The sequence below is a fragment of the Euleptes europaea genome, chromosome 3 (genome assembly GCF_029931775.1).
Source record: "Euleptes europaea isolate rEulEur1 chromosome 3, rEulEur1.hap1, whole genome shotgun sequence".
NCBI classification, from domain to species: domain Eukaryota; kingdom Metazoa; phylum Chordata; class Lepidosauria; order Squamata; family Sphaerodactylidae; genus Euleptes; species Euleptes europaea.
This window is the reverse complement of record NC_079314.1, coordinates 7,106,472-7,130,282: the sequence shown is the minus strand read 5'-3', so window position 1 is coordinate 7,130,282 and position 23,811 is coordinate 7,106,472. Positions and strand designations below refer to the sequence as shown.

The 23,811-nt window shown below is 47.3% G+C and overlaps 1 protein-coding gene across 1 annotated transcript; it reads left to right on the top strand.

Moving 5' to 3' along the window:
• Positions 1–115: 115 nt before the first annotated feature.
• MEIOSIN (meiosis initiator) lies at positions 116–23,523 on the top strand. The gene is made up of 13 exons (XM_056847022.1): positions 116–195; positions 710–800; positions 1,003–1,102; positions 3,113–3,244; positions 3,767–4,015; positions 5,832–5,955; positions 7,335–7,438; positions 7,634–7,777; positions 8,641–8,699; positions 10,554–10,670; positions 11,505–11,752; positions 13,436–13,525; positions 23,347–23,523. The coding sequence occupies exons 1-13, from the start codon at positions 116–118 to the stop codon at positions 23,519–23,521; spliced, it is 1,713 nt and encodes a 570-aa protein (XP_056703000.1). The 3' UTR covers positions 23,522–23,523.
• Positions 23,524–23,811: the final 288 nt, after the last annotated feature.

Genomic DNA, 23,811 nt, shown 5'->3' with positions numbered 1-23,811 from the left:
TCTGCTGTTTAGCTCTCTTATAGGTTAATTTCCCCCACACTCTCTTCTCTCCATTTTCTTCTTCTGTTCCTTCCTGAGATAGGAAGACAGAATTTCTGTTCTGTTACCCGTCTAGATGTGGGACCAAACTGGACTCGTTTGCTCTGAGGAGCTGCAGCCAAGCAGCAAGAATTGCAAGCAGGATTCTGGTGACAGGTGAGAGAGGGTGGGGACAAGCAATGTCCTATTTAAAAAAATACTCAAAATTCAGAATTGCCATCAGTGCAATAACTTGTACTGATTCAGGCAAATGGTCCATTTAGTGCACTGATGTCTATTGGACAGTTGTCCCGATCCACAGCCTTAAGGGTATTGACTACACAGGGAGCTATGCAATTAATGAGATTCCACACAAACCCTACTTCTGGCAATCTTTAAGGAAGACAAAAAGCTATGCAAGGTGTGGATGCTTCCCTTTCCCCTGGAAATCCTCCTGAGGCTCACTTTACTTGTATTCATTTAATGCCCTTTTTGCACAGTCATTTAAAACACCCACACTTTTGAGATTTACAGGATTGCAAATTTTGTGCTTGAGCAATGCAGTTGCAGAATCCATGCAGTTGTCATGTTGCCCTTAGACATGAAAACGTAACATAAAAAGACCTATCTGTATTTTAAAAAATCTTTTAGCAAATAACTTTGAAAGATCTGCCGCCCTCCTTCTCAACAGGAAAAAAAGCAATAATTACACCAGTACACTTAAAGAATTGGCTCAGATGTTGCCCATCCCTCTACGGACCAGCTCCAAAAGGTTGACAAAGGTATCGTATTTTTTTTTAATCATTTGCATTCAAAGGTCTTCTGTAGAAGTCTGCTTTGCACAGCTGCTTTGCACAGCCTTGGCAGTACAGCCAGTTTAATGTGTGTTCAGCTGGCCCTATGGTGCTGCTGTTGCAAAGTTTTGTGTGAATGATGTTCTCTCTCTTCCCCCTTGTTTTCTTTGCATGCTTTCACGTGAAACAGAAAGAAATTCTTCTCCGGGTTCTCCGGTATATTGAACACCTGCAGACAAGCATTCATAGTGCCAGATCGCTGCTCCAAGTCCGCTGTGGGGAACAAAAAGGTAACATGATGACAGAGTCAGGAATAGGTGGTGTGACTTCTTGACAAGAAATGTGTCATGAAGTAAAAACACATTACTAAACAGTTAAGTAATCTCAGCTACTTGTACTTGTGGCAAAAGAAAGCAAGAATGGCCACCTACCTTCCTTCTTTTGATGGGCTAGTAACTCCTAGGGATTAATTTGCAAGGCTGCTGTGAATAGTATAGAATAGGTGTGTTGAACTCATTTGTTACATGGGCCAGATATAACATAAATGTAGGGTTGCCAAGTCCCTCTTTACCACCAGTGGGAGGTTTTTGGGGTGGAACCTGAGGTGGGGTTTGGGGAAGGGCTTCAGTGCCACAGAGTCCAAATACCAAAGCGGCTATTTTCTCCAGGTGAACTGATCTCTATCAGCTGGAGATCAGTAGTAATAGCAGGGATCTCCAGCTAGTACCTGGAGGTTGGCAACCCTACATAAATGTCATTTGGTCAGGCCGGGCCATGCCTCGTCAACCCAGATTGAAACTGGAGGGGGTGGCTGCCTCAGTTGGCTCACGGGCTGGATAAGAACTATCAAGGGGCTGGATCCGACCCACGGGTCTGATGTTTGACACCCTGGTATAGAAGGCAGATTAAATTCTCCTTTCAGGAAGCTCAAATTATTTGCTCGGTAATGTACTTGCAAAATTTATTCTATCAGAATATTTTTCCCCAGCTGCATGAGATTAGAGCTTTATTATGGGATTACCAAGCACGTACAGTTAACTATTTTCTGGAGCACAAATGACTGGGAGGGTGTGATGCAGCTACCTTACTGAAGCTAGGCAGGCCTGACTCTGGTCAGCATCTGGATGACATACCTCTTCAGAATCCTGTTTAAGTGGCCCATTCTTGCTTCCAGAAGGGGGTTGTATTAGATGATCCTCAAGGTCCTTTCCAATTCTGACATCTCTGTATACTAGGACCATACATAAAACAAAATAAAAGACCCAGGTTGTTCCCTTGCAATTAATGAGAGATGATACAGAAGGAAAGAGAAAATGCAAGATCAGTTAAAGGATGATAGGTTGAAGAGGTACCTTTTTAAATGGAGTGGTTAAATATGTCAGTGAATGGAGCTAGAGAGATGCCAGGAGGTGTGTGGATGGTATAGAGCAGCAAAAGAGGAAGAGGATATACTTTTGGTTTCGTGGCAGACAGAGAGGGGTTGCCTTCGAACAATTTTCTGAAACATCTACTTTAGAACACAGCTGCGAGACTACTTACTGGAAGAGGCCACACGAAACATCTTGTTGGGGTTAAAACTTTTCTGCTGTTTTCCTGGTTTCTGGGCACAAATCATGGTGCTGTGTTTGAACTATAAAGCCTTGTATAACTTGGGACTAGCGTACTTAAAGGACCAGCTATTCCCATGTGAATCTGCCTGGTTTTTAAAGATCATCTTCAGAGGACCTTCTGTGAGTGCCCCTGTCATCGGACATAGATAGAGGACAACTGGGGATGGGCCCTTTTTATGTAGTTGTGCCCCAACTGAGAAATCTCCTTCCCAGGGGGGCTTGCCTACCATATACTTTATAGAATTTTAGGCACCAGCTAAAATGGTTTTATTTGCCAGAGGTGTTAATCAATGCTGGTGTGAAGAAACACCCTTTGTTCCCTCACAGTTGATATTTCCCCATTAGTTTAATAATTTTCAATGTTGTTTTGACTGCTGTTTTAGTGTTGTTTTATGGTTGTTTGATATCAGCTGTCCGATGCAGGGTTTCTTGGTTGTCTCTTTAGTTTGATAGAATGTTGACTCATGATTTTGATACTGAGAAGTCACTTTGGAAATTCTTTGTCAATGGAAGGGGTAAAATTTATACTTTAAATATGCAGATACATGGGAGCAATAGAATGACAATACTTGGAAATGAGGGCAAGAGATTTAAATAAAACCCAAGAAAAAAATAGCAGTCATTATAGAGAATAGAAAAAAGAGAATGAGAGAGACCTTTATGAACAGGTTGGCTGCTCTTTCATAAAAGCAGGAGGATCTGAGCAGATGGTCCCATCTGCCCTGAAAAGAAGGAGAAAAGAAGCCACACCACGTGGAAAGAAAACTAAGCCTCCAGTTGTCTGCAAGAAACCCAGGAAGACGAGACGCATCCGAAAATCAGGTTGGGGGCAGATTTCGCAAATACTACTTTTATGTATTTCTGTTTGTGGGCTTTTCTTTTTTGCTGCTCTTTCTTGGTAACTCCTGCAGTGTCTCTGATTTCCACAGCTCACTCCTCAAAACCATGAGAGGGTTCAGCCTACCTCCCTGGTCCATATAGCTGATGTCCAGGACCAAAGGGAAGAGAAGGCTGGCCGTGGACTTGAGTGCAATTTACTTACTACTTTTGGTGTAGGGGGAAGCTGGAGAAGAAGTGCTGGCAAATCCCAGCCAAATCCAGGGAAAACAGGTGGCCCTTGGTGTGTTTGTGTCTTTTCAGAGGCTGGGCACAGAAAAAGGGAAGTGTGTGGGGTGTTTGAACCCAGGAAGATCAGGGCACGATCATGGCTGCCAAGGTTTCCTCCTGTTTCTGTGCTGCACAGGGATAACTTGCTTGTTTTTGCTGGTGGCCCTGCAGCAAAGCAGGTGGCTGTGATACCTGAGCCTAATCTCTTCAAGAATTTCCGTATCGCTTTTTTTGCAGAGCGAAGAGGAGCAAGCAAGAAAGTGTGCAAATGCCTTACGCTGGATCCCGGGAAGGATCTTTTCCAAGCTGGTGCACACAGGGAACAGAGCCTGTCCAATGCAGAAGACGTGTCCTCCGTTCCTTCGCTCTCCCAAAAGCAGTGCCCTTTCCTCCCTCGCATCCAGGATCCAGGGCCAGGATCTCACTGGCCTTCAAGTAATAACTTTTGGGACTTCACCAAAAACAGAGACCCATTTTGTGCTTCAGGTGCGTGCAACTGTGGCAGCTTTACATATAAAGCTTTCCCTGAAAGAATGAGGGAAAAATAATCTAACAAAAGGAGCATTTGTTCCGTCCTGCTAGCTTGAAGCACGGGTGCGGTTAAAGAGACTTATTTGCAAGAACAAAAAAAAAAGCAATATCATTTAGTGAACTGTGACGTCTTTGGGTATAGGAACATAAAAACATGAGCCCTGCTGGATCGGACCTTAGGTCCTTCAAACCCAGTATCCTGTTTACAACATTTGCTAGCCCACAAACAAGGTATGAAGGAAACAGCTTTTGGCCCCTCTAGCAACCTTTCTCCACCCTCCCTAGTTGGTATTAATTAGCATGATGCTTCTAAATAAGAGAGTTCCATTTAATTATCATTGTTAATAGTCATCAATACATACACTCCATGAATTTGTCAGCTAAGTTATCTAAGCTGGTGGCCATCTCCACATTCTGTGACACTGACTTCTATATAATAATTTTGCATTGTGTGGAAAAAGTAATTTGTTTTATCTGTCGTGAACCTACTGCCAGTCCTGCCAACCAAGAAGCTTTTGGGAGACACAGGAGTCTTCATGACGCAGAATGAAATGGTAGCCAGTTGATTATGTAGGGACAGCAGGATGGGTTACAAGGTTTCCTTTTCACACATAGGCTAGGCTTTAACAACAAGCAGACTGGTCTCGGTTAAGCCAGTTGTCCTTAGTTGATCCGATAAAAAATATGTCAACCTGATCTCTGTGTGTCTTATTCTCTGGAATCCACATGGAAGCAGGTACAGCATTAATTTAACACACACAAACTATCTGTGGAACTTGAAAGTGCTTCAGGTGGGCCTTGCCTAACACATTGAAAGAATAGCATTTCAAATACATTAAATATTTACCACTAAGAACATCAGAAGAGCCTGCTGGATCAGTGAGGGTCTATCTAGTCCAGCATCCTCTCACACAGTGGACGTCCACTTCCTCTGGAGGTCCAACAACAGGGCATAAAGGCTGAGGCCTTCCCCTGAGGTTGCCTCCTAGCACTGGGATTCAGAGGTTTACTGCCTCTGAATGTAGAGGTTCCCTTTAGCCACCATAGCTAGCAGCTGTTGGTAGACCTCCAAGAATCTGACCAATCCCCTTTTAAAGCCGTTTAGGCCTGTGGCCACCATTACATCCTCTGGCACCAAACTCCACATTTTAATCACTTGCTTTGTGAAGAAGTATTTCCTTTTGTCCATTTTGAATGTACTACCAATCAGCTTCATTGGATGCCCTCAAGTTACAGTGTTTTGGCAGAGAGATAAAAAAGTAATGCGAACAGAATCTCCAGGTCTTAACCAGCCACACAATTCTTACTTATGGAAGAAAATTGATGGTCTTTAGGAGTTCTTAAAAGCTGGAGAGGAGCCATAAGGAACTGTTTTCTGCACCCTTGGGTCATAGAATCAGAAACATTGAGTTGGAAGGTACCTCCAGGGTCATCTAATTCACAACTACCTCCCCCCCTCCACCCCTAGTGACCGCTGCTCCATGCCCAGAAGATGGCCAAAAAAACCTCCAGGATCCCTGGCCAAACTGGCCTGGAGGAAAACTGCTTTCTGACTCCAAAGTGGCGATCGGCATTATCCTGGGCATGTAATAAAGGGCCATGAGAGCCAAGCACTGACGCAACCCTTCCTGCCCTCCCTCTCATGAACTGCCTAAGTTCACAAAATCAGAGTCATAATAAAAATTGGTCCCTCTAGTTTCCTATATAAAATAAGTGGTCAGAAAGGGGTTAACACTTTTTTTGGTCTTTTTGTTGTACACTTCATTGACAGACTGGCACTTGGGTAGTGGCCAAGAGGAGATCAAGGACAGAAGTGGGTTTTCCGCGTCTGTGGCACAAATGGCTTACGATGAGCTGCGCCAGCACACCGAGGGACCTGGGCGTTCGCTGATGGGGTATGAGCAGAAGGCAGATGGTTGGCATATTGGGAGTGTGAAAATCGTTGTTGGGTTTTTTGTGTGCGTGTGGTATGAGTTTAAAAAAGGCCCCTAGATTTTAACAGGGGTTGCAGTTGGAACTGAGCAAGAGCTTTGGGGTCAATGGCACTGCTGTGCCCACTGACTCTCCTGAAGGAACTGAGACACAAGTAAACGTCTTTAAAGCCCTGTATGACCTGGGACCAACCTACCTTAAGGACCTCCTCCTCCCCCCATATGAGCTTAACTGTACACTCCGGTCATCTTTGGAGGCTCAGCTTCAGTTGCCCCCGCCATCTGAAGCTAGACGGGTGGCAACCTGAGAAAGGACCTTCTTGGTTGTGCCACCAAAACTTTGGAACTCCTTCCCCATTCACCTGTCTCCCTCTGCCGGTGTCTTTTGCCAGCCGGTGAAGACTTCTTGTTTTCATTTGGAATGCCCCCAATAATGGTTACTGGCCCTCCTTCTGGTGTTGTTTGTTTATATGTTATCAATTGAATTATTTTATCATTTTTAACTGTATTTTTAATTCCTCAAATGTTTTAATGCTTTTAATGTTTGCCGCCTTGTGAACCCTGATCAGGTGGAAAGGCGGCAGAAAAATGTTTTTTAAAAATAATAGCAATTTTCAACCCCCTTCCTCTCACTGTGAACAGCAACAGAGGCTTGTGGAGGAACGGTCCCTTTCTATGAGCCTCAGCTTGCTTGGCAAGTTCAACTGGTGAGGTCTAGAAGGAGGCGTCAGGTGTTGCGAAGCCTTTGGCTTGTGCCTCATGCTCATGTTAAGCTGCATAATAATAAGGGGGGCTAGGATGGAATGGGTGATGGTGGCCAGACAGGAATTCTGGGGTGGGTGAGGTTGATCCCCAGGGCCTCCAGTTTCCTATACACCAACAGCAGCAAACTTGTCCAACGCAGAGATGTACCAAAGTGCCATAAGCCCAAAAGAGAACTGCATGACTCCGTGCCCCACTGCTTGGTCTGTGCCATTCTCTTTATTGCTGGTGTCTTAAACTTACCCAATACCACTGAATTAGGGGAGAGAATGTGGCTCAGTGGTAGAGCATCTTCTTTTGGCATACGGAAGGTCCCAGGTTCAATCCCTGCCATCTCCAGTTAAAAGGATCAGGTGGTAGGTGATGTGAAAGACCTCTGCCTGACACCCTGCCTGACACCCTGGAGAGCTGCTGCTGATGTGAGTGGGCCATACTGAATGGACCAAAGATCTGATTCAATATAAGGCAGCTTTGTGTGTGTTCTTGTGAGTCACCATGAACGTGTGAAAGGCACAGATAATAAAATCGTAAAACAAATAAATGAAGGTCTGGCTTTGTGGCTGAATCAGTTGTGCTTTCAGGCAGGAGCTGGTGTATTATTATTCCTCCTGTGAGGAAGAAGAGGAAGAAGCATCAAAGGCCAGTCCCTGGCTCTCCATCCAGTCTCCTGTGGGCATCTCCCATGGTAAGTCACACCTAAGATTAAGAAAAGGCATTGCTGGTGGGTAAGAAGGAGGCCGAAGGGCCTCCAGAGGTTTAGCTGAGATGTCATGGTCCTGAGGGATAAGCTGCTTAGTCTAAGGAGTTGCTCCTTCCACATCCTTTCAAAGGCAGAAAGCTAAATGTCTTTGTAAAGCACACTTCTTTTCTTTCTAATTAGGTAATATGCTGCTGTGTTCTCCTGGTATTGGGGCCCAAAGCAACACTTGCTCAGATTTGGGGCTGAGCCCCTCTCTCTTCTCCTCACCAGCTCGGCTGCTCCCCAAGCATGTCTTTCAAGAGGGTCAGGAGGAACTTTCTCCAGGTAACATGTCGGACAGGGAGGGCTTTGTTGTTTCCATGTGGGTTCAGTTGGCTGTGTCTTAACTCTCTGTTCCTGTAAGGTGGGGAAAGCAGGGGTGACAGCTTTTTTGCAAAAGCTAATTTATGCTCTGATTTTGTTTGTCACAGGGTAATGCCCAGAAGTAGTTTTCATGTCTCATGAAATGCAGGCAAACATTTTAAGTAAATTGTTAATAACCACAGTACTGTTTACTGTGTTACAAATGAAATCCAGAATCTCTGCTAAGGAAAGCCTTATTTGTGGAAACAAATTTGCTCAAATATTTTGCCTTGTGTATGATAGATCAAGAGCCCTGTTGCGCAGAGTGGTAAGCTGCAGTACTGCAGTCCAAGCTCTGCTCATGACCTGAGTTCGATCCTGATGGAAGTTGGTTTCAGGTAGCCGGCTCAAGGTTGACTCAGCCTTCCATCCTTCCAAGGTCGGTAAAATGAGTACCCAGCTTGCTGGGGGTAAAGGGAAGACGACTGGGGAAGGCACTGGCAAACCACCCCGTAAACAAAGTCTGCCTAGAAAACGTCGGGATGTGACATCACCCCATGGGTCAGGAATGACCCAATGCTTGTACAGGGGACCTTTACCTTTACCTTTTTATGATAGATCATCATACAAGTTCAGCTGCATGTGGGACTTGCAGTAAGATAAATGTGACATTGAGAAGGGGGAGGTATAGGCAATCTGAGAGCAAATCATAAAACTGGATAAGTTGAGTAATCTTTACTGAAGTTTATCCATTTTGTCCAGTTGCGACATGAAGCAATGGATAACTGACTTTAAATCTCAAAAACATCACTTTTAGAAAGAAATCAACTTTTGTTTCCCTGCAGTATTGTTTGAAGATGTGTATCTGTCCCCCCATACCCTTTCAGGAACCCTGCTGAGAAAAGTAAGTACTATAAGAAATGCCCTGCTGGATCAGACCAGTGGTCCATCTAGATCAGCATCCTATCTCATACAGTGGCCAGCCAGTTCCTTTGGAGGGCCAACAACAGGGCACAGAGGCCGAGGCCTTCCCCTGATATTGCCTCTTGGCACTGGGATTCAGAGATTTACTGCCTCTGAATGTGGAGGTTCCCTTTAGTCACTATGGCTAGTAGCCACTGATAGACCTTTCCTCCATGAATCTGTCTAATCCCCTTTTAAAGCCTTCTATGCCTGTAACCATCATCAGATCCTCTGGCAGCAAATTCCACATTGTAATTTCTCGAGCTTGTATTTGGAGAGAGGGAAAAAAAGTTCTCTTTTGTCAACTCTGTCCACCCAATGCATAATTTTGTAAACCTCTATCATGACCCCCCCCCTTACGTATCTCTTTTCTAAACTGAAAGGTCCCAGACTCTTCAGCCTTTCCCTATAGGAAACAGGCTCCAACCCCCTGACAATCTTGGTTTCCCCTTTCTGTACCATTTCTAGCTCTGCAATGTCCTTTTTGAGACACAGCAACCAGAAATGCACACAGTATTCCAAATGAGGCTGCACCAGAGATCTATACGGGGGCATTATGATATTGGCCATTTGACTTTAAATCCCTTTACTAATAATCCCCAGCGTAGAGTTCGCCGCTGAGAAAAGTATGTACTTTGTTGCCTAGCATCCATTTACCATTGCTCTTAGGTGAGGCTGTATCAACAGCAAAGGTTCTTGGTTCTTGTAAAGGTTATTATTTCACAGGTAAGCATTCTGATGTTTGTTCAACTGTCAGAATCTGTATTCCATCTGTATCCACAGCTTCCTGCCCACACTGTGCTGAGGGCTGATTCCCACATGTACATTCACTGCTTGTTGTTTGTAGAATGAAATGAGCACGTGCATGTGTGAATTGAGCTATTGGAGATGAGTAACCACAGAAAGAAGCTTGGCAGTGGAGGCAGTTCACTCTTTCAGTTGAGAGTTGTTACATATTAAGTAATCAAGTGGTGAACTAGCCCTAACAGCATGGGCAGTTTTTTGAGGATCAAGCATCCTGATCCTCATAATTCATACTATGCCTGTCTTTTTGGTATTTCCTGGTTGGGGCGGGGCTGTGGTTCAGTGGTAGAGCATCTGCTTGGCATGCAGAAGGTCCCAGGTTCAATCCCCGGCATCTCCAGTTAAAGGGACTAGGCAAGTAGGTGATGGGAAAGACCCTGGAGAGCCGCTGCCAGTCTGAGTAGACAATACTGACTTTGATGGACCAAGGGTCTGATTAAGTATAAGGCAGCTCCATGTGTTCAAGATGAAAGCTGGTCAAATAATATGGTACTGACCGTGGTACATTTTCTCTGACTTCATGAGAGCTAGCGTGGTGTAGTGGTTAAGAGCAGCGGACTCTAATCTGGAAAGCCAGGTTTGATTTCCCCTTCTCCACATGAACTGCGGACTCTTAATCTGGAGAACCGGGTTTGATTCCCCACTTTTCCCCATGAAGCCTGCTTGACCCAAGGGTGACCTTGGGCTAGTCACAGTTCTCTCAGAACTCTCAGCCCCACCTACCTCACAAGGTCCTTTTGCGTGTGTGGATGGGGGAAAAGGCTATTGTAAGCCACTTTGAGAAAAGCAGGGTATAAAAAGCAACTCTTCTTCAGGATTAAAATGGCATGGTACAGCCCTGGCATGTTACAGCCCAGTAGAATGCTGTGAGAGGCAGGTGCCTTCTGACAGAAAACTGAAATGCAGTGTTCCTTTCTACCTTCCGTGCTCCACCTCTTTCCTTTCTCTTCTGCTCGTAGAGACTTTCTGATCTTTCCTTTATCTCTTCTAGTCGGCTTTCACACTGGACCACTGCTACCTTTCCTACAGTGAAAAGGGTAAAAGTGATTCCAGCCCCATGTCAACCACCAACGAGATATCTTCCTGGAACAAACAATTCCATCAGGAGGTGGGAAGAAGATGGGGGTGGGTTTGGGGGTGTTGTTTGTATGGAATGGGGTCTGAAACTGGGCCTTTTGACTGACAGATCCATTTTATTCTTCCAGTGCATTTGGGGTCCCATCTGACCACAAGGGACTGTTAAAAGTGTGTCAAATCCCCCCCCCCATTTCTGTCCCATCATGTATCCTCTTAAAATTGGAAAGTTGATTATTCTGATTGTTTCAAACTTACCTATCCCCATTTTATTTAATTTTTAATTCTTAAAGTTTTATTAAAAGGGCAGTAGGGTCAGACCCTTATAAGTGCAATAAAACTTTGCACATCCAAAGTAAAGGGCAGTACAGGACCTGAACATTGGGGTGGGGGGGATGGCTGTTCTTTATCAATACAGCAGTTGCATTGTGTTGATGCAGGCATTAAGATAAGGAGGGGTTAACCATTAAACATTTCAAGAATTCATACCTGAAGAAGTGTTTGAGTGGAGAGAAAAATTGCATAAGAAAAAGGTATCGGGTCTGTGAGGTCCCATAAAAGTCAACATTGGGCATAACTTCAAATCCCAGATACCAGTTTTGTACAAGTTAGTTGTAAAGCTGAGCAGGTATACACAACAGTTTCTTATTTTTACATTAGATCAGAGACACTGTCTCATTGGATTTAAACTAGGATTTTACTGCAGATCTATGTGAGCATGAACCCCAATGTCAGATTTACTAGTGCTTACACAAATGTGGGAGACTTAAAATAGTTTGGGTGAGATGGCCAAGAAAGGCACCCTAATGTTTCACTTGTCTCTTTCTGCCCTGAGCCACCTGACCACACCTCTGTTTTGTCCTGCCAGGAGGCTGCCCACACCAGGCCGGAATGCTTCATGTCCTCAAGCGACGAGAACAGTGACAGCACCTGGACACCTTGCAAGAGAGTGAAGCCACTGCAGGCGTTACGTCAGAAGAAGAAAGCGGGAAGGAGGCAGAAGCGCCAGCCAATGGCCTGTGACAAACGTAGCAATGCATCTCCCCTGCAGCTCAAGAAGAAATGTGTCAATGGCTTCATCATGTTCTGCCGCCTGAACCGCAAGCACTACATCCGGTGAGGGTCTGAGGATCACGACAATGGCTTTCTATATGATTGTGGGGTTTAACAGACTATAAACCATGTGAATGCTACACCTTGTATAAACAGTGTAAAAATCTAGTAGCATGAAAGGAATAAAACTGTCTTACATCTTTTATGTATGGCTGTTTGACTCGCCATCACCCCTCCGACGAGTTCGGGTCTTTGTGTTGATTATGCATGCCATTTCCGACTGTCAGGTTGCCTTGCTCTCCCCCTGCGTTTTGCCCACGTTTTCAAGTTTGAGATAAAACAGGTTCCTCAAAACATGGGGAAAGGCAGGGGGAGAGCAAGGTGACCTCTGACGGTCGGGAACGGTGTGCATAATCAGCACAAAGACCTGAAGTCGTTGGATGGGTGACTGTGAGGAAAACAGCCATGCACAAAATACCGTACCTTAGGGTCAAACCGCCCTGATCTGGATGGCCCAATCTCGTTGGATCTTGGAAGCTAAGCAGGGTCAGCCCTGGTCAGTACTTGGATGGGAGACCACCAAGGAAAGCCAGGGTTGCTATGCAGAGGTAGGCAGTGGCAAACCACCTCTGGATGTCTCTTGCCTTGAAAACCCTACGGAGTAGCCATATGTCGGCTGCAACTTGACAGCCAAAAAAAAAGGTCAAACAACACTGCCTTTAAAGCTAATATCAGATTAGGGGGCTAATATCAGTTGGAACTACAAGGGGAAGAGGACTTTCATAAATACACACGCCATTTTCCCAGTAGACATCTGTTTCCCCCAGTGGATTTTATCCCCATTAGGGAAGAGAAATAACTATCCATATTGTACCATCAAGTTGCAGCCGACTTATTGTGACCCCGTAGGGTTTTCAATGCAAGAGACAAACAGAGGTGGTTTGCCATTGTCTGCCTCTGCGTCATGATCCTGGACTTCCTTGGTGGTCTCCCATCCAGGTGCCAACCAGGACCAACCCTGCTTAGCTTCCAAGATCTGACAAGATCAGGTTAGCCTGGGGCATCCGGGTCAGGGCTACTGGGGGGCTTATATCAGCTCAGGGAGACTGACTTCTTCAGGACAACGACACCAGGGCTGGGGGGCATAATTCAGTGCCATACCCGCAATCAAAATCATCCCACCCCACATGCCCTCCAGCTGCTTTTTAAGGTTGAAAAATATATCAGGAAATCTCTTTGTATACAGATCTTGCATGTTTTTCAGCAGCCCTGGAGGTTGATTTTTGAAAAACAATCCACTTCTATGAAAGATGAGATGCTGTTGACTTTTATCAAAAGACCTGATGCCAGGGAGCAGAAAAGCACAGGCCTCGTGAGCTGTGCCTGGAGACTTTTAGCCCGATGCTTAGGCAAACTTGGGCCTCAGATAAGTGCAACCAAATGCTTGTGTATTGTTTTCATGATTAAAAAAATATATATTTCTGCTTCCAAGACTAGATATCTTCTTTGCATGCCCTGATACAGGATCTTGGCAAAAACATCCATGCATCCATGGACTGAGATGGTGGGTTTAGGGTTTCATTCAGGAGTTTGTTTGCTCGGTGTTCTTAATATCAGTCTCCACAGAGAGCCAGAGGCTACCATGGCAACTTTGTTCCTTTGACTTCATGCCTTTGAGGGGACACAAGGACACTGCTGGTGCCTCATGAGCAGAGTAGCCAAATTGGTGCTTTTTTCTCCCCACAGTGCTTGCCCAGGTATGGCCTCCACAGCTGCTACGAGAGAGCTAGCCCAGCTGTGGCGCATGATGACGAAGCAGGAGCGGAAACCATACTGGTATGTCGGGCACTGGGCAAAATACGATGGTGAGGTCAGGCTAGACCTTGGCACTTCGCCCAAGAGGCCAGTGTCTGAGCCACCCCCAACCTGTAAATCCACAGGGAGGCATCCAGTGCCTTGCCAGCTTCCCAAAATCCTAACCGTCAACAGGAAATGGATTCCATTCCCCCCCTTGTCCCTTACACCGATGCCCCTGCTCCCAGTGCCTGGAGAAGTTCCAGTAAACACTTCTGACCTCAACAGGTGCAAACCTCTGACAAGGCATCACATCGCTCCCTCTGCCACTTATTAATTCTGTGTGTGGGTGTTAAGTGCCATCAAGTTGCTTCCGACTCAGTGACCCTATGAACTAATGATCTCCAAAACAGCCTCGTGGCGCAGAGTGTTAAGCTGCAGTACTGCAGACAAAAGTTCTGCTCATGACCTGAGTTCGATTCTGACGGAAGTTGGTTTCAGATAGCCGGCTCAAGGTTGACTCAGCCTTCCATCCTTCCGAGGTCGGTGAAATGAGTACCCAGCTTGCTGGGGGTAAAGGGAAGATGACTGGGGAAGGCACTGGCAAACCACCCCGCAAACAAAGTCTGCCTTGGAAACGTCCGGCTGTGATGTCACCCCATGGGTCAGGAATGACCTGGTGCTTGCACCTTTACCTTTACCTTAAAACAGCCTTGCTCAGGTCTTGCAAACGGAGGACCATTGCTTCCTTGATCGAGTCAATCCATCTCATCACAGGTCTTCCTCTTTTCCTGCTGCTTTCCACTTTTCCTATTAATTATATGTAACTTTTCTGAAAATTATTAGTGAACAGTGGGAGTGTAGGTATAACTGCTAGATTTGAGTCCAGTGGCACCTTAGAGACCAACAAGATTATCAGGATGTAAACTTTTGAGAGTCCAAGCTCCCTTCTTCAGATACAAGTTGGAAAAGAGGTCTCTAAGTCCTTATATCCCAGTCAGAAGAATGGAAGGGTGTTGCAAAGAAAGGACTCAGTATGCAGAGGTAGAATGCATCAATGAAATATCCTGGAAGATGGCTGATTTAGGAGTGGCAGTCCTCAAACATAGAAGCTTCAAGACGAGATTACAACACTAGATTGCTGAATTTGAGTTTATTCACAAGTTCAGAATGATGCCCCCCCTCCATGGGATGAATAGGGACACAGGATTCTTATCTCACTACAAATACTAATTTTCTACCCCCAGGCATTTCTCCTTTCTAATCATTAGAAGATGATTTATGCCATCACATGCCAGCAATGCCCTTCCACCCTCTACACTGGACAAATAGGCCAGTCCCTGTGACAAAGATTAAATGGACATCAGTCTGAAATCAGAAACCACAACATTCAGAAACCAGTAGGGAACATTTTACCCTTCCAGGACATTCAGTTGCTGATTCTCTTACAAAGAGTAGCAGTTCTCTTACAAAGGGATTTCAAAGGAGATTAGAAAGAGAGACTGCTGAATTACAACTAATAGTGAAGCTCAAGACAGTGCATTTGTGAGGGTTCCCAACCTCCCTGTGCAAACTCCATAAAATCACTTGCTCAGACTGTCATGCAGAAACAAGGACCTTTATTGGAAGCTTCAGGTAGTATAGGCCTTACACTGGTAAAGTTGCAAGTGCTTAGAGATTCACAAAGACAGCATTATAACCCCTACAGGGAAGCAGATGTCAAGCGTATATTATGGGAAGCGATAACTGTGCATGGTACAAAACATCAAAGACCTCAGGGAGCTTGTTAGTACTATCTGCCTTCCAAGGCCATGGCCGGTGGAAGGGAGTCAGTGAAAGCAAGGGGGGGAACGTGGGAAGAGGAAAGAGACATTCCAACCTGAGCCTGTCAGACGCCGCGTCTGAACCAAGGAAAGACAAGAGGCCTGGACTGCTTTTACGAGTCCAGGAAGGGGGGGGGAAACCATACAAGGCAAAGGCCTTACCCAAGGCAAAGGCGTACAGACCCTGACATTCTGCCCCCTTAAGGCCCCCCTCCCCCGAGTCCAGGCGGACGAGGCTTGTCAGGATAGGCAGAGTGAAACTCTCGAACCAGGCGGGGAGCCGCCACATGGGGAACGGCCACCCACTCATCCTGGGCGGACCCCAGATGCTTCCAGCGGATCAAATAGAACAGTTTTCCCTTTTTCAGCTTAGAGTCCAACACTTTAGAAACTTCAAGATGCGATTCCCCTCCCACAACTGTAGGAACTTCAGACTTAGGGAGGGGGTGGAACTGAGGGGCAGCGACGTACGGTTTAAGTAGGCTGATGTGGAACACCGGATGTACCCCTCGAAGAGATTTGGGAAGTTCCAACTCCACCGTGACGTCATTGATCACCCGGGTGATGGAGAAAGGACCTACATACTTGTCACTAAGCTTTTTGCAAGGCCGAAGTGACCGTAGGTTCTTGGTGGAAAGGTAAACCTGCCCTCCCACCTTGAGTTCCCACCCTGGAGACCGATGTTTATCGGCCTGGTCTTTGTATTTGCGCTTGGCCCTTTCCAGGTTTTTCTGCAGCCAGGGCCAAGTGGTCTGCACTACTTGTACCCAATCCTGGACCTCCTGCACCCCTTCAAGTTCAGGAGTGATGTTAGGGGAACCAAAGGGCCCAAAGTCCTTTCCATAAACCACACGAAAAGGACTGAAACCTGTGGAGGAATGGGGGGCATTATTATAGGCATACTCAGCAAAAGGCAGTAGATCTACCCAATCATCCTGGTGGTAATTGACATAACACCTGAGATAGCATTCTACTACAGCATTGACACGTTCGGTCTGGCCATCGGTCTGGGGGTGATAGGCTGAAGAAAGTCCTTGCTCTTCCACCCCCATGACTTTCAGGAAGGCTTTCCAGAATTTGGCTACGAATTGGGCCCCTCTGTCGGAGAGGACCTTCCTCGGGACCGAATGATGCTTCACCACGTGACTAATAAACAGTTTAGCCAATTTCTGGGCCGATGGTAGCCCCGCACAAGGAACAAAGTGAACCTGTTTGGAAAATAAGTCTGTTATCACCCACAGTACAGTTTTCCCCCGACTCGGGGGCAAATCCGTGATAAAATCCATGGCGATCACTTCCCAGGGCATGGTCGGGGTCTCTAGAGGCATTAAGAGTCCGGGGGGGCTTTCCCATCCGTTTTTTGGCCGTGGCGCAGATGGGGCAGCTGCGCACATACAACTCCACATCGGCCCTCATACCTGGCCACCAAAATTGACGCCGCAATAGATGCAGTCTTTACAAACCCAAAATGCCCCGCAAGCTTGGCCCCGTGAACCAGTCCCAGTACCTCTTTTCGGAGCGCTTCGGGGACATAAAGTTTACCCCCCTGCAGCCACAAGGAGCCCTGTTGGTCGAGATTTGCGGGGAGGACCTGCAGATCCGCCTCCCTCTGAGAAGCGTCCCGGAGCCGCTGTTGAAAAGCCTCCGGGATTCCATTGAGGGGGGGAAACTCCTGGCGGTGGGACTGGGATCGGGTGGTCACTGCAAGTCCCGAGACTTCCCCTCGCTGTTCAGGGGTAAACAATGAATCTACCGGCCGGTCAAAGTCATTGCGGTATTGGGGAAGCCTAGAAAGAGCATCCGCTAACGCATTGTCCTTCCCTGGCACATGTTTCAGGACAAAGCGGAATTTGGCAAAAAACTGTGCCCAACGAATTTGTTTCGCGGTGAGCTTTCTAGCCCCTTTTAAGGCCTCTAGGTTCTTGTGATCGCTGCAAACCTCAAAAGGGATCTCTGACCCTTCCAGGAAATGCCTCCAAATGGTGAGGGCATGTTTAACTGCAGCGGCCTCCTTCTCCCAAATGGCCCAGTTGATTTCGGATTGGGAGAATTTTTTTGAAAAATAGGCACAAGGTCTCAGCCGACCGTTCTCGTCCCATTGCAAGAGGGCCCCCCCCTGGCGACGTCAGAGGCATCGACCTGAACCACGAAAGGCTTTTCACAATCAGGGTGCGCAAGAACGGGTTCGGATGAGAAAAGCAGCTTGAGCGTATTGAAAGCCTGCTGGCAGTCCGAAGTCCATTGCAACCGAGCCGAGGGCAAGGCGGCTCCCGCCCCTTTCCCTTTCGTGCGCAGGAGCGAAGTGAGGGGGAGCGCTACTTGGGCAAAATTGGGGATGAAGTTTCGGTAAAAGTTAGAAAGCCCAAAAATTGCTGTAAATGTCTGCGCGTGGTGGGGGGGTCCCATTCCATTACCGCCCGAACCTTTTCGGGATCCATTTCTAAGCCTTGATGGGAAATCACATACCCCAAGAAGGTGATGGAGGGTTGGTGGAAATCACATTTAGAAACTTTAGCAAACAGTTTGTGCTCGCGCAGCCGCTGCAGCACTTCGCGCACCAGTTGTACATGCTCCTTCATGGTTTTCGTATAAATGAGAATATCGTCCAAGAAGACCACCACCCCGCGGAACAATAAATCATGAAGCACTTCATTAATTAATTGCATGAACACACTCGGAGCCCCCGAAAGTCCGAACGGCATCACTAAATACTCAAACATTCCAAAACAACTGGAGAAGGCAGTCTTTGGTTCGTCCCCTTCTCGTATGCGGACTCGGTGGTAAGCCTCCACCAAATCCAATTTGGTGAAGATTCAGCCCTCTTTCAACTGTGCGAGAAGGTCTGGAATGAGAGGGAGGGGGTATGCATTTGAGTGACTGCATTCAGTCTACGAAAATCAATACACAGTCTCAAGTCTCCCGTCTTTTTCTTAACAAAGAAGGCGGGGGCCGAGTATGGAGCCTTAGACGGGCGGATAAAGCCCCGCGCCAAATTGGTGTCCAAATAATCTCGCAGCACCGCCTTTTCACTAGGACTCATGGGGTAGACCTTCCCCTTGGACAATTTGCCATCCCCCACTATCTCGATAGCACAGTCCGTCTCCCGGTGGGGGGGCAGCTCGTCGCATTCCCGCACGTCAAACACATCAGCAAACTGGGAATACTCGTTGGGAAGCTGGGGCAGCGGAGTCCCGACAGAAGGGGCCCCTACGAGGGCGGCTACGGGAGTGTGCAGTACTCGGTCTTTGTCATGAAGTTCACACGGGTTGCGGGGAAAGGTGAGCGTCCGCTCAACCCAGTCTATGGAGGGATTGTGCCCCAGCAACCAATTCATCCCTAACACAACGGGTGCGGTGTTGGGGGCAATGGTAAAATAAAGTCGTTCCCAATGCTCCCCTATAGCCATGACGACCGCGGCGGTGCGGTGAGTCACAGGTCCTTTTTTAAAGTCACTGCCATCCATCTGGGAAAAGCGGATGGGTTCAGGTAGCCGCTTGCGCTTAAATCGCAATTGTCGGGCAGCCTCTTCGCTTATTAGGGTGCGGGCACAACCCGAGTCAACTAGGGCCGTAAATTCTAACGTGGGCCCCCCTTTTGGCAGTGAGAGGTTGACCTTTACATACACATTGTCTTCTTGAGCGCTTACCATCAATGGAGCTCCTTGCACAACATTTGGAGCAGTCTGCTGAGGAGCCCCCTTTACAGCAGACCGACGGCGTTTTTTGCCGGCACGTCCCAGTCCTCCTCCTCGCTGGAGGAAGTAGCTGCGGTATTTGTAATCCGTGACTCCGATGAGTCAAAGGCTTCATTTGTAATCCGTGGCCCCGATGGGTCGGAAGAGCCCGAGGCTTCGACCTCGGCACGTGCGTGCAAGGCCGAGGGTGTGCTCCTTCGGCTCAGTGCGCCGCTCCGGCGGCGAGGTTGCCCCTCAGGAGGGGGCTTCTCAGGTTCGGCCATTGCTGGACGAGACGGTCCCGGACGTCCGGGTCGTGAAGGGCATTGAGAAGCAAAGTGTCCTTTCCCCCCGCAAACGAGACAGACCCCGCTCTCAAAGCGTTTGCGGCGTTCGGTCGCGGAGGGTCCTCCCCCCAAGGGGGGACGAGAGTCCTTCGGACCGCCAGGCCTGTCTCCACGGGTCTTGGTCTCCCGTCCGGTGCGTTGTCGGGACAGGAGCAGCAGTTGCTTTCAGTTTTCGATGTCAGCGGCGTGGCGAACCCAGCCTTCAACATCAGGAGGGTTGCCCTGCATGAAAGCCCAGTGTTGCAATTCCGGGTTCAAACCTTCGCGGAAACACTGCACCCTGGTAGCTTCACTCCAGTCCAAAATGCGGCTCGAGAGTGACTGGAACTCGCTTGCATACTGCGTGACAGATTTAGTCCCTTGGCGCAGTTGTTGCAAGGCAGTTTTTGCTCGCTCACCCAAATGCGGGTCCTCGAAACGGTGTCGAAGGGCGACCATGAAGTCATCTAGACTTCGCAAAACCGGGGAGCGGAGCTCATACTGCTGTACCATCCAGGCGGCCGCCTCACCTAGTAGGAGGGAGGCCATGTATTGGACCCGAGACTCTTCCGAAGTAAAAGTCCGGGCCTGTTCACGCATAAAAATGTCCACTTGCACCATAAAAAACGTCAGCTGGTCACTCAACCCATCATACGTGACCTTCAGATCTCGGCGGGCCGGTGGAGCGGGACGGACAGGAGGTGCGGGGACCACGGGTGGGCCTGGTGGTTGCTTTCCGTCCGCGGGGTCCACGGGTGGGGCCTGAACTTTCAGGTCGTCCATGGCTTGGGCCATGTCCAGCATCACTGCGTTCATGGCATCCATCCGTTCCAGTAACTCCTGGCGCTCTTTCTGCCAGCGCTGCCACTCCTCATCCATCTGGTGAAGCAGCAGGGCTTCCTTGCGGGCGTGATCGTCCTCGAACCCCAACCCGTGAACCACAGTCCGTCTTGACTGCACGTCACTCTGCGGGAGCGACCAATGCCGGGGAGATTCCAGCCAGGTCTCCAAGCGGGTGGGCTTGGACTTTGCACCCAAACCCGATCCTGAATCGGCTCCACTGGGCGTCTTCCCAGTCGACTTCCCTTCCGAAGGGGCCAGGTCGGGCTGTTTGGGTACAGCGTCGTCCTTCTTGTCGTCGTCATCCCCGTTGCCTGCCATGGCTGTCCAAGAACAGTACAGGAGCAGGATAACGAGGCAAAAGACTTGCAACTTAATGTGAGGGTTCCCAACCTCCCTGTGCAAACTCCATAAAATCACTTTCTCAGACTGTCATGCAGAAACAAGGACCTTTATTGGAAGCTTCAGGTAGTATAGGCCTTACACTGGTAAAGTTGCAAGTGCTTAGAGATTCACAAAGACAGCATTATAACCCCTACAGGGAAGCAGATGTCAAGCGCATATTATGGGAAGCGATAACTGTGCATGGTACAAAACATCAAAGACCTCAGGGAGCTTGTTAGTACTATCTGCCTTCCAAGGCCATGGCCGGTGGAAGGGAGTCAGTGAAAGCAAGGGGGGGGAACGTGGGAAGAGGAAAGAGACATTCCAACCTGGGCCTGTCAGACGCCACGTCTGAACCAAGGAAAGACAAGAGGCCTGGACTGCTTTTACGAGTCCAGGAAGGGGGGGGGGGAAACCATACAAGGCAAAGGCCTTACCCAAGGCAAAGGCGTACAGACCCTCACAGCATTCTCCTGGATTGAATAGAGATTTGGGATTCCTGTCACATTACCAATGCTAATTTCTCCACCCCTACTACCCCTCTGCATATCACACCTAATGCAATCACACCCGCGAATGTCATTTACTTGCTTTTGAAATTTATATTGTCATTGTGTGTCTAATTCACTCTCTACTTAAGCATAGATGGAATCATATTCTAGCTGTATCTGAAGAAGTGAGCTGTGGCTCATGAAAGCTCATAACCTGCCAGAAATTTCATTAGTCTTTAAGGTACTACTGGACTCTTGCTCTTTTCTACTGGTATTGACAGACTGACATGGCTACCCATCATGATGATCAAAATCCTACAACAAAGTCTGTTACCATATATGGAACGAGAAATGACAGATGTTCAAACTGGATTCAGAAAAGCAAGAGGCGCTAGAGAGCATGTTGCAAATTTTCAGTGGTTCCTAGAGCATACAAGATAATTTCAGTAGAAAATCAGTTTGTGTTTCATAGATTACAGCAAAGCTTTTGACTGTGTGGATTATGAAAAGTTATGGTTGGTTTTAAAAGAAATGGGTGTGCCACAACATCTGATTGTTTTGATGCACAAACTGTACTGTGGACAAGAGGCTACAGAATATGGAGAAACAATGGTTTCCAATTGGTGAAGGTGTCGGACCAAGGATGTATTTTATCTCCCTTTCTCTTCAATCTCTATGCAGAGTCCATTATAAGGAAGACTGGATTAGATTAGGATGAATGTGCAGTGAAAACTGCTAGAAGGAATATTAACAATCCGAAATATGCAGATGACGCAATATTACTGGCAGAAGATAATAAAGACATGAAATGACTACTGTTCCAAAGCAGGATTACAGTTGAACATCAAGAAGATGAAAGTAATGACTACTGGGGAATTATACAACTTTAAGACTGACAATGAAGAAATTAAAATTGTTCAAGATTTTCTATTCCTTGGTTCATCATCAACCAAAAGGGAGACTACAACCAAGAAATCAGAAGGAGATTGAGACAGAGAAGGGCAGCCATGAAAGAGCTAGAAAAGATTCTTAAGGGTAAGGATGTGCTGCTTGCAATCAAGATAATTCATGCCATAGTATTCCTTATTACTATGTATGGGTGTCAAAGTTGGACAATGAAGAAAGCTGACAGGAAGAAAGTAGATTCCTTTAAAATGTGGTTTTGGAGGAGAGTTTTACGGATACCATGGACTGCCAAAAAGACAAATCGGTGGGTTCGAGATCAAATCAAGTCTGAACTTTCCCTAGAAGCTAAAATGACAACTGAGGACATCGTACTTTGATTACATTATAGGAAGACAAGACTCACTGGAAAAGACAATAATGCTAGGGAAAGTTGAAGGCAGTAGGATAAGAGAAAGACCCAATATGAGATGGATTGACTCAGTCAAGGAAGCCCGGCCCTCAGTCTGCAAGACCTGAGCAAGGCTGTTAATGATAGGACATTTTGGAGGTCATGAATCCATAGGGTCGCCATAAGTCAGAAGTGCCTTGATGACACACGCAAGGTGCTATTGGTCTTGAATCTGGCTGTTCTAGTGCAGAGCAACACTGCTCCCTTCTGAAACTAAGTATGAATATCAGTTATTTTGTGATCAATGAAGGGCTGTGTCTCAGTGACAGACCACCTACTATGTGTGTATGAGGTCCAAGATCCAGTACCTGGCATCACCAGTTAAAGGACCTGGGATAGCAGGTGCTGGTAGAAGACCTTTGTCTATCCAGGATCCCAAGCCGTCGGTCAGAATAGACAATACTAAGAAAAAGAAGAGTTGGTTTTATATGCCGACTTTCTCTACCACTTAAGGGAGACTCAAACCGGCTTACAATCACCTTCCCTTCCCCTCCCCACAACAGACACCCCGTGAGGTAGGTGGGGCTGAGAGAGCTCTTAACAGAACTGTGACTAGCCCAAGGTCACCCAGCTGGATTCATGTGTAGGAGCGGGGAAACAAATCCAGTTCACCAGAGTAGTGTCCACCGCTCATGTGGAGGAGTGGGGAATCAAACCCGGTTCTCCAGATCAGAGTCCACCGCTCCAAACCACTGCTCTTCACCACTTAACAGACTAATGGTGTAACTCAGTGCAAGACACTTTTGTATGTTCACAGGTGTTCATGGGAAGCTGTTAAACTTAACATGTGAGCTTCCCTGCAAGCTTACTCCCATGATCTTTGTTTGCTTCTTCACGGTGACAGCTCTTGAATGGTAGGTTTGGTGGTGAATCTTGCAGTTTCGCTATTAAAGGCTGCTGTCATTGTCATCAGGAAACTACTCATTCATTGATAAGCTTTGCCACATACGTTCTGTCCCTTTTCCTTTTCAGCATGAAAGCCCGGAGATTCAGCCGCTTGAACAATCGCATTGTGAGGGATGACTTCTCCAGTGACGAAGAGGAAGATCTTGAGCCACCTAAACCTTTTCACCTGCTGTTGGCTGAGAAATCCCTTCCTGGCACCCAGAACTTTGGGGACCTCTCTTTGCTTGAGCTCATTCCCTGACTCGTCACACCGTAAGGGTGATGGCTTATCCATCCACTAGAAAGATGGCTCCCAACTCTGGTCTATTTGTGATAGTTAATGAGTTTCCACTTGAGGAATTGTCAGCTTTAATGTTCACCTTCCCACTTCGGAGCAGTCTACCAGGTGAGAGGGACCCCGTAGGCTGGGGCATTGTTCAGTGAAGTGTGTGTGGGGGAGGGGGGGTCATGATTCCTCTGATGTTACCATTAAAGCATGGACCCTCCCCCATTCACTGCTCCTATTTGCTGATTACAAATCATCTTCCCTCC

Coding starts and splice junctions, on each gene's coding strand:
- MEIOSIN (XM_056847022.1), top strand. CDS start 116: ATGTGGGACCAAACTGGACTCGTTTGCTCTGAGGAGCTGCAGCCAAGC. Junction 7,778..8,640: donor TCAGGAGGAACTTTCTCCAG/GTAACATGTCGG, acceptor GTTTCCCTGCAG/TATTGTTTGAAGATGTGTAT. Junction 13,526..23,346: donor CAGGAGCGGAAACCATACTG/GTATGTCGGGCA, acceptor TTTCCTTTTCAG/CATGAAAGCCCGGAGATTCA.